The following is a 10,889-nucleotide window of genomic DNA, read 5'->3' as shown; positions in this document are numbered from 1 at the left end:
CTGTCTAATGGATTGTTTGCGGGCTCCTGAGCATTCGGCTGGTCCTGCTGGTCCGCCATCTTGATGGACTGGGAGAGAAAGACTGTATTAAAGGGAGACAAACAAGGATCGGGGGGTATGGAGGAACCTGGAAAGGAGGCGGTGAAGCTGAGCAGAAAGTTCAGAGATAGGAGGGACGGGGAGACACGATGGGGACTGAGAAGGTTAGGGAGCAAGGAACAGTGAGCTCTGAGACAACCAAGACACCTCTCGTTAGTATAAACTGAAACACCATTAAATATAACAGCAGTTACCTGAGAACGAATAACAAGATCCCGTTGATGGCTGGGGGCTTCAGAAGGAAGCCAAAGCTTGAAGTGAGCGCGTAGGAGAGGCCTTGCTGCGCTGCATACTGGGGGATCGCTGAGGCCCGATCTGTTATTAATAGATGGATCGAAGTTCCTCTGTTGCTTGGCCCGAGGCTGAGAGGATCGTCTCTTGAAATGATTGGGATCTCCTGAGAATATTTCACTGCGATTATAAAGCGTGCGAAGGGGATGGGCTCGCCCACAATTCCAGTGAATGACTGCTTTGATCGTATGATATTCCAAGAAGGGGCAGGGAGTAATGATGTAAACCAAATTAGAGATGCGGATTTGGCTTTTCTGGTACAAATCTATGCAGTCGAGGAGATTTTGAGGTAGGAAGGGAGATATGATGGAGGGCCTGTGTCGAGGGATATGATGCCTGAGGTGACTAGTGTTCTGGGATGAGGGGGTGGGAAGGGGTTGCTTAAGGTATGGTTTTGTCATAGACTTCATCATTTTCTCTGACCTGACCTGTCTGCCTCCTTATTGCTTTGTTGGCTTGTTCATCTGCCTCCATGTTGTTTCCTCTTAGGACATGCTTGAAGATGACCCCGCTTATTCTCCTGGTGTTCTCCAAAATCCTACTTTTGATGCTATTCAAGGCGATTTGTTTGAATTCCTTCCCAGAAGTCATGGCTGCTATGAGAATTGCAGAATCACCCATAACTAACAGGTTTTGAAGGCCGATTTTTCTAGCTATTGTGGTCCCCAGAAGGAGACTGTAAGCCTCTGCCTTATTATTGGACATAGATCCTAACCCCCATTCATAGGTCACAATGGTTTTTCCTAGAGGATCTCTGATGATTCGTCCAGCTCCCGCTTGGTCCGGGTTATTTTTTGAGGCCCCATCGAATTGAAGGGAGGGCCTCCTTTGTTTTTGTATCCAATCTCTGACTTCCTCCTTGGTCCCTCGTAGCTTCCAATCAGATCTTCCTTTTCCTGTGCTTATAGTTTTCTGAGTTCTTGCTTCATAGGTGAATTTGCTCAGCCACTCTTTTTCTCTTGGATCTCCCGGATCCGAGTCGACATGGGATATTCCATTAGCTCCAATGGTCTCTGAGATTAGTGCAATCGTTTTAGCCAAGGTGCTGGAGATGCTGGGGTTCTTGTTATTGAAAATGCACTTGTTTCTGGCGTTCCATATCTGCCAGCAAAGGTTTGGGGGTATGCTGTTCCACAATCTTTTAGCCAAGATCTTACCTTTTTTGGGTTGAGGGTAGCTTTTTTCCCAATTTCTCTGAAGGAGTGTGATCTGGTTGGGAAGATCACCGATGTTTAGCGGGCTAGTGATGAGTTTCCAGCAGGATCTTGCAAAGGAGCACTCTATAAATAGATGGTTACTGCTTTCTTCCTCTTCCCTACACATGCAGCAGATTGAAGGCCCATGTATGCCCTTCTTCCTGAGATTTTCCGCAGTGAGAATTTTGCAATGGAGGAGGGTCCAATTAAAGAATTTTACCTTTGGAAGGCATTCAGTTTTCCAAGCTACTTTGTGAAGAGGCCAATTGTTTATTGCTGATACATTTTGGAGAGTTTTGTAGCCCTCTTTGACCGTGTAGTTGCCCCTGTTGGAGTCCCAAACGTATTTATCATCTGACATTCTGTTGATAGGTGCTGAGCCAATGAGTGATGTCTTGAGATCAGCCCAAAGATTCTTGAGGTCGATAGGAAGAGGGATAGACTTCCAGCCTGTCCAATTGTTATGTTCCCAGGAGGATATGTCATAAAGAGTCTTGAGATTTTCCTCTATCATCCACCGTTGCAAGGGCCTGAAGTTAGGAAGATCTTTTCTTGCTTCTGAGCCCATTATTCTGTCCTCCCAAATGCTGATGTCTCTGCCATTGCCCGGAACTCTTGAGATACAAGCTTTGAATTGAGGAAGAGTTTTTTTGATAAGCTTCCAAACAGGTGTACATTGCCTGTCAATGATAGATTCTGTAAGAATATTGCTGTTGGCCCCATTCAGGTATTTCTTTTTAATGACCTCTGTCCACCAAGCTCCTCTCTCATTTAGGATTCTCCAGATCAATTTAAAGCCCATGGCCATGTTGGCTAATCTTGGAATTCTTATTCCAAGCCCTCCTTTCTCGAAGGGAAGGATGACTTTGTCCCATTTTACCAGGCTGAATTTTTTTGAATCTTGCCTTCCCCCCTGCCACAAGAAGCTTCTAATAATTAGCTCCATGTGTTTGTGAATGTTGGCCGGGGCGAGAGTGGTTGCAAATTGATAGATTGGGAGAGCTGAAAGGATGGCCTTGATAAGGATTGTTCTGCCCGCCAGGTTGAGCCAGGACACTCCCCAGCTCTGAAGCTTCCCTCTCAGCTTCTCTATTAACTTGACCCAGATTTCAGTTTTGATATTTTCCTTGGCTAAGGGTCCCCAGATACATGAAATGGGTCCAGTTCCTTTGTGCAGGGATGTCCAAAATTATGGAGATTCTCTGGATGATGTGTCTGGGGACATTCCAGGTGTAAATCATGCACTTGTTATTATTTAGCCTACCTCCAGAGGCTTGGAGAAAGAGATCCAGTGTTTTCTTGAACCTCCGAGCCATGAGACTGGAAGCACCTCCAATTAATAAAGTGTCATCAGCAAAAAGGGAGTGATTTATCCCTTTGGTTCCCCGGACTATGTCCACCCCTGTTATTTCTTTTAGTTTGCGCAGATTCTCCAGGTGCAAACTTAGAGTTTCAGCCATGATGATATAGAGGAAGGGAGAGAGCGAGCATCCTTGCCTCAAGCCACGTGAACTTTTAAAAGAATTGCTCGGCCTGCCATTGATGAGTGGGGCTGTCCAGTTGGATGAGATGCATTCCATGACCCTGCAGATGAAGAGCTCAGAGATGCCAAACTTCTTTAAGACAACCTGGAGAAATTTATGATTAACCCGGTCGAAGGCATTCGCCATATCTAGTTTGATGATCATGCCCCTTTCCTTTCTAATTATGCTGCTGTGAATTGCCTCCTGAATAAGAATAACATTATCCACTATTTGTCTCCTAGGGACGAAGCCTCCTTGGTTCTCAGAGATGAGGGAAGGAAGGAGCTTTTTTAACCTGTTAGCTAAAATCTTGGTGATGATTTTATAGGAAACGTTGCACAAGGATATAGGTCGGAATCTATCAAATGTTTGAGGATTGGGGTCTTTGGGAATGAGGGCTAGGTGGGAAGATTTTATGCTGCTGCCCATTTTACATTTCGTGAAGAAGTTCTTTGCCATTCTGATGTAGTCCTTCTTGATAATATCCCAATGGGTTCTGTAAAAGGCCACTGTGAACCCATCAGGGCCCGGGGCCTTGTCCAAAGGCATGCTGAAGATTGACCATTCTATTTCCTCCGACGTGATCCCCTTATCCAACTCAGCATTTTGGGCTTCTGAGATTTTATTCTCAATTATGTTGAGGAAGTCCGGGTTTTCCATGTATTGAGGATCAGCGGTTAGGAGAGCTTGGAAATGACGAGATGCTGCCTCCTTTATTTCCTCTTGCTCTCTCAGTTCTCTTCCTTCCACTATTATTCTTCCAATATGGTTCGCTGCTCGCCTAATCTTAAGGCTGTTGTGGAAAAAAGAGGTATTTTTATCTCCTGAATTGAGCCAAAGGCATCGAGACTTTTGCCTTTGCTCTTCCTCCTCCCGTCTGTTCTGTTTGTACAGCTCTTTATACAGTTCGTTTTCTTTGGCTTGATCTTCTTCTGTATCCTGGCCTCCTTCTTTTTCTTGGTTCCATTGTTCGAACCTCACTAGGAGGTCGACTCTTTTTTTGCCTTCCTCTGTTGCATGATTTCTTGCCCATTGTTTGATGGCGATCCGAAGAAATTTGAGCTTAGCTTCCCAAATGTAATGAGGAGAGCCCATAATTTCTTTTGTCCATTGTTCCTTTATCAAGGTTCTGAATTCATCGCTGCTGTCCCAGGCCTTATTATATTTAAAAGGAAGCGGTCCCATATTTTCCCCTTTATCCAGTTTCAAAGCTACTGGTTTGTGGTCTGAATTATAACCCTGGATAATTGTACTTTGAATGCTCGAATGATTGGCTACTATTCTCTCTTGAGCCAAGATATGATCTAGCCTTTCCTTTATGTTATTTCTGCCTGTTCTTTTATTCGACCAAGTGAAACGCCCATTCTGTGGAGGAATGTCCACTAAATTGTGAGTTTGTATAATTTCTTCTAAAGAGTCTCGTGAGGAATCAGCGAAGAAGTTTCCTCCCAGCTTCTCTTCAGCGTTCCTAATTAGATTCAGGTCGCCTCCCAGGAAGATGTTTCTTCCCTGAGCTGTCATTAGATCTGAGGTGATTGACTCCCAGCATGAGGCTTTTTCTCTGAAGTGGGGGGGTGCATAGACGTTGTATATTGAGTATTCTTCTGTCGTGGCTATATTTTGCACATCTGATCTTATCCACCATCTGTTCTGCCTGTGATCTTTAAGTTTCCATTTGTTTTTGTCCCAAATTGTCCCTATGCCTCCTGAAGCACCAGCTGCGCTCGATGCTATTCCTTCATAACTTCTGCTTTTTTTCATGCTATTTTGGAATTCTTGTTCAGTGATTTTGGTCTCCTGGAGAAGGAGAAAGTCTGGTTGTTCAAATTTGAGAAGATCTCGGACTGCGTTTGCTTTTAGGGAGGAGCCCATCCCCCTACAGTTCCAGGAGACCAAAATCATCATCTACCTTGTTTGTTGTGAGCCCCGCTCTTCTCTTTCATCTTTTCTCCACTTCCTTTAGTCTTATCTAGGTATGTGTCCATTGGTTGTTGGGTCCCTGTCGCCATTTCTTTTGCAGCGTTCTCATCCCTTATCTCTTTGTTAGATTTCCTTCCAACTTTTCTGGGAGGGTCGGTGGAGAGGTTATTTTCCTTTGATTTGTTCCTGGTTAAGATTCTTTCCACTGTTGGGGGAGGAGAGGGCTGAGGGGAAGGGATATGGGAAGAAGTTACCATGGGGTGTCTCGGGGAAGGGGGGGAGATGGGGGTTCCTCTGCGGACAGAGTTTAAAAGGGATTGGAGGAGGAAGGGAAGGAAGGGCCAGAACCAGAGGGTTGGGAGGGGGGGGGTTCAGAGGAGGGCTTGGAGGATGTGTCTAGAGGGGGGTTTGATTTTTTCTTCTTGACTATTTCCCATGCTTCTTCAGGAGCTTCATTATTGCTGTCAGAAACATTTGATTTAGATTTAGTGCATCTATTGGCAAAATTCCCATATTCATGACATACCTTGCATTTGAATGGCAGCTACTCGTAATCCACTTGTTGTATGTGCGTCCACTGATCTACTTTGAGTTTGATTGCTTCCGGCAGTCCCTTTCCCAGATCTACTTCTACGCATATCCGTGCACAAGCATGCATGTTCTCCCTTGGTTCCGATCTGTCAATATATTTCCCTACAACATTTCCTATGGCTTTCACTGAGTCATCTCCCCAGCAGTGCAGCGGCAAATGGGGCAGGCGAACCCAAACAGGGACAGCGTTGGGGACATCCATCTCAGGATCGAAATCGGGGGTCCATCTGTTAAGATAAAGGCCCCTTGAGTCCATAAAATAGGGGCCATTCCTGAAAATAAGATTACGATCCTCCATTGTTTCGAAAAGGAAGGTGAAAAACCCCCACCCACAGAACCTGATTGCTATTTTTCCTTGCACCATCGAGTTCCAGTTTCTCTCAACCCAACGTTGAACTGAGCGGGGAGAAGGCCATAATCCCGTGAACTGACCTACCAGGCCACGTTCAGCTAAGGCTACTGCAGCTCTCCTCGGGAGGGTAGGAGGAAGCGAGACTTCTGGGATTTCATCGAGCTTTTTGACGAACTTTGAGGCTATGGGGCGGATTCTTCCAGCAGCGTTCTCTGGGATGAGCGAAGCAAACATTTTTTCCAGATCTTCCTGTTCTTGAACGGGTGGATCCATTTCAGTCATGATCTCTGGCTCAACAGAGCCCCAGCGGAGACCCCATGGTTGGAGAGGGCAGGAGGCCCAAAGGAAGGGGCGGGCCGGAGGCCCAGCCAAGGAGGGGTCAGCAGAAGGAGGGATCGAGCCTAGCAGCAGCGCTGCCAGGCGCAGGCGCGCGCAGAGGGGATCAGGTCAGGGTAGCAGCGGGTCGCAGGATCGCCAGAGCGCCATTCTTTCAACTCCCGGAAAGCATGTTTAGATTAACATGAATTAATTTAAGCTGTTTGAGTCCAAAGTATGCCCTTTTATTACCAATCAATAAGGACATCTATTTTAAACATTAAAAAAATAAATAAAAAATAAATGACAATCTCTTATGAAGGAAAGAATATAGAATTACAAGATTTCATAGTGAAGTCATGTATAGGAATTCCTTCATCATAAGATATAGACCATATACAAAATGATACAATCTAATGTGTCAAGGGATCACTAGAATAAAGTTAATAATTTTTAGAATAATTTTGAAAGGAACAAGATTTTCTAGTAAGTAACTTATGTGAACAAAACCATTTTCTCTTGGATGAAGTGCATGTCCTAGAATCTAATTTAGAAAAGTAATTTATAAAGAAAAAATACCGTAAAACCCACCTATGAACTTTAGAGAAAGAAAAGTGCAACTTGCAAGTAAAGAATCAAGTATCAATTTGAAGTTGCAATTCAATGCAACCAAGAATCTAAGGAGGAACTAGATATAGAAATTCATAAATTTCAACAATATATAAAGAGCTACACCAACAAAATAACAATATAGAAACACTCACAAAAGATATACTAAAAATATCAATAAAATTTTATGACCCAAAGATGATGAAATTTCTCATTTGAGAAATCATAATAAAACTCTACTGATAGAAATGAAGAAGTTGAAGAATCAAAATATGACACAACAATAAATATAAACCATAGATAAGGGTACTAAAACTAATTCAATCAACATGGAAAAAAACTAAGGTTGTTACCAATGAAGCTTTATCAATGGAGAGCTTCCAAAAGTTGAAATTACTATTGGGTATGCGTTATATTCTTTGTATGACTAGCCTTGTTCGTGACTCTATGTGCTAAAAAAATGGGTTGTTTTTGTGTCCGTTTTTTTATGTTTGCATCACATGTTTTTCACTTTTGGCATATTTGTGGTGTATGGTTTTTAAATCCATAGTTTTCTAATTTTGATAAGGAAGTAAGATTGTAATCTAATATGATCCAATGGATTAGGGATTTTGGATGCTTTGATATCTTATATATTCTATTATAGACAATGAATTTGATTGATGGTAAAATTTAGACATGAAACTCTAAATAGTTTCATGGGTTTTTTGGTTTGGATTTTTAGGGCAAATTTCTATGTATTATGTGTGTATGTTATTGTTTTCATTTATCTTTATTAAGAATGCTATTGCATTGTTCTAAAAGGCTTAAAACTTACATTTAGTATTAGAGAAATTCTTCACTTAAAGGGGACACCTTTGTAGAGAAGGGTTCAATTATCTTGGATATGTGATAAACCTTGTTGCAATAGTGTAACATACCCCCTACTATCCCCTACCTAAAACCAAGTTTAGTGGGAGGTATTTGCTATGATGACCCAACAACCATTGTCACATTATGGAAACGAGGTATAACATTTTTCACTTTCTTGTACCCTTTTGAAGCTAAAATAGAACGATGTCATCACATTCGTCTCGTCGAGTCAATTCCGTTTATATTAAATTTTCCCAATCTGGCTCCCGGGTCAATAGATATGGCCGATTGAAATCATGGCCAATTAAATAATGCCACAACATCGGCCCTACCATGTGGCGCCCATGTGATCCCTACGTGGATCCCTCACGGTTGACCATATCATAAGCCGCCTGTCAGCTATCGACTTGCCCATACTTTAAGTCATAGATTGACCCATCTCGTCATCTCATAAAGCTCAATGTAGATCTTAAGACATACATATAAAATCATTCAATGTGTGCAGGTGCGAGTCACCCTTACCACCTCATCCAGAAACTTCAATCCCGTGCATTTCCTTTATAACCTTTGTCCGAAACCGGTGGGATGACGAGAACCGAGACGACATGGTAGTTGGTGGAAGTGGACTTGCAAAGGGATGTGTCAAGCCTAACAAAATGCTAGATGACAAGGTTTATAAGGTGCAACAGGTCATTAAAATATGGAGACTAGAATTTTCATTTTCCCCGAAGTCTGTCGCCCTAAAAGGTTCAAAGGAGTGCAGCAAGGAGACAAGTTGGGGTGAATCAACACTAGGGGGACATGGTGTGAGGGTCTAATCAAGTATGGGAAGGCAAGAGAATGAATGCCAAGTGGAAATGGACCACGTTACTTGATCATAGCACTTACGACATCCCAGGAGGGAGATTCCTAGAGGAAATGAAGTGTGAGTTTCGTGGGACAAGACGGGATGTTGAGGATCCAATATCACATGGACGCTAAACACAAACATCCAATAGAAAGCACAAAGAGTGGGTCATGCAACTGTTGATTTTTCCCGAGTGCTTGAAGTAGTAGCTAGGTGGGAGTCACATGTCTCAGAAGATCACAATCACAAACCTTGGTTTGCATGCAGGCACATGGTAAGTTGGCATTGATGTCGAAATTAAATGTCCAGATTATATGCCACGGTCGGAGGTGCCATCGAAAGGGAGCTTCACTAAGGTACAAGGCGATAATACAATGCATAATCCCGCGCATCTTTTACAAGATATGGAGGGAATCTTCCCAGTGCTCTTATACGGGTACCTTCCACACTCCTTAGTCATGATTAACATACGTATGAAGGGATTAAATCCATAGTTGGGTGAAGGAAGCGCTAGCATACAAAACATATATGTGTGCATAAATACATGTATGTAACCCAAATACACGTGAACACTATCATCCATGAGCTTGTGATAATGGACAAGGCTTAATAGTCAACTTTGTAAGCGATGCAATAAATAGAACATGGATTGCCCATTCATAATCACTAAGGCCCATTAGATAAATTGCAAGCTCATAACAACTCAGAAGTATGTAGGCCTCTTAGGTTGATAACAATACATAGAAATAAATCCCATTTTAACTCATATATCTATTGGTCTCTTGGGTTATTAATAAACATATAACATGCTTATGAAAGTAACCAAGAAACCATACAATGCCCAAAATTCCTACCAAAAATCAACAATCCACAAGTAGACAGGAAATCCCATTTCTAATTTGATTCACAAGAATAAACCATACATTGAGCATTAATTAACATCATTATAGGCCCTTAGTCAACATAATGAACACATTTTAGACATTTAGTTATAAGATCTTATGCAATAAGTAGGTTTTCCAACTGAGAGTGTGAGTTCAACTCTCCACCCAACCATAGACAAGTTATAGCCATTGTTACTTATATTTGTCACCCCTGAGCTAGATTCCAGTGCTTGAGGATGAATGCTTTCAGAGAAATAACTGAATATCCAGCTAGAACAAGGCATCCCCAAAGCCACACTGCCTTCAACCTCCAATTACTCAAACAACCAATGATCTAGTGAACCCTCACTCATACACAACTAATGTTGGTGGTACATTTTAACTAGTATCATAACTAAGATAGGTCGTCCCAAGGCTACACTGCTTTCACCCACCAGCTATCTAAGCAGATTAAAGCATCGTGACATAATAGTAGAGATCCTAGCACAATGAGTGCAGTGCAACTTTGGGAGAAGAGTTCCCACCTAAAACAAAAGTTTCACCAATTAGATAAGACACTAAGGGGTATAGGGGGATCCTTCCATTGGTGGTTCACCAGTGGAGCAAGCACCATTTCCATTCAAACCCCAAGGCAACACATGGTGGTTCACTAGCCCCACAAGCACCAAAATTCCCTAGGCTCCCATCGGGTAGATTCATCAATCCAATAGGCTTCCAGTGGGGACTTTAGCCTTTAGGCAAGCCATTACTCTCTACATTTCTTTTACCCAACAAGCCTCCATAAGGGTTCTTCAATTGGTATTAATCTTTCCAGAGTTTAATGAAAGTGAATTTTGTTTGTTGCTTCTTTTTGCATTCTCACCTCCACCCTTGGAGGAATTTTTTTCCTTACATAGTGTCCTCTTTGTGTGTTTCCTTCCACTACCTATGTACACTCTAAGAGAACTTGTTCTCTCTAAATATCCTCCCACAAGTGTATGTGTGTCCCCCATAATGCAACAATGCTAGTGTGTTTCCTGCTAACTACCCCAGGAGAGAGTGTGTCCCTCACAAACTTTTTCGTGTTGCCTTATAGACCAATAGTCTCCTTCCTTTCCCAGGGCTCCACATAGTCGAATGTTGGACAGTGTAGGTTGGATCCCAAAGGACACCTGGGTCTATATTTTCATTTTAGTTTAATTTATGGCACAATTAGCCCCATTTAAAACCACTCAACCAACCAATGAATGGTATTTAAAATAACCAATTCCTCAAGCAATCTCCCTCCTCAAGCGATGGAATCTGTGTCCCTCTCTTAGCCATTTAATAATTACAATTCTTTACAACGAGAGAAATATTAACTAGAGGATATCACATTCCCCTACCCAATGAGAGAATTATTAACCTGGGGATATCACAGTCCCCTCCCCC

The 10,889-nt window shown here is 42.5% G+C and overlaps 1 protein-coding gene across 1 annotated transcript; it reads right to left on the bottom strand.

The window, feature by feature from the left end:
• Positions 1-771: 771 nt before the first annotated feature.
• LOC149160974 (uncharacterized) lies at positions 772-6,245 on the bottom strand. The gene is made up of 4 exons (XM_089434747.1): positions 5,616-6,245; positions 2,851-4,906; positions 1,807-2,753; positions 772-1,491 (listed from the first exon to the last, which is right to left on the bottom strand). The coding sequence occupies exons 1-4, from the start codon at positions 6,243-6,245 to the stop codon at positions 772-774; spliced, it is 4,353 nt and encodes a 1,450-aa protein (XP_089290873.1).
• Positions 6,246-10,889: the final 4,644 nt, after the last annotated feature.

The sequence above is a fragment of the Pinus tabuliformis genome, chromosome 5_2, assembly GCF_031772625.1.
Source record: "Pinus tabuliformis cultivar Carrire ecotype Pingquan chromosome 5_2, CPIR1, whole genome shotgun sequence".
Classification (NCBI taxonomy): Eukaryota; Viridiplantae; Streptophyta; class Pinopsida; order Pinales; family Pinaceae; genus Pinus; species Pinus tabuliformis.
This window is presented reverse-complemented; position numbering and strand designations above follow the sequence as displayed.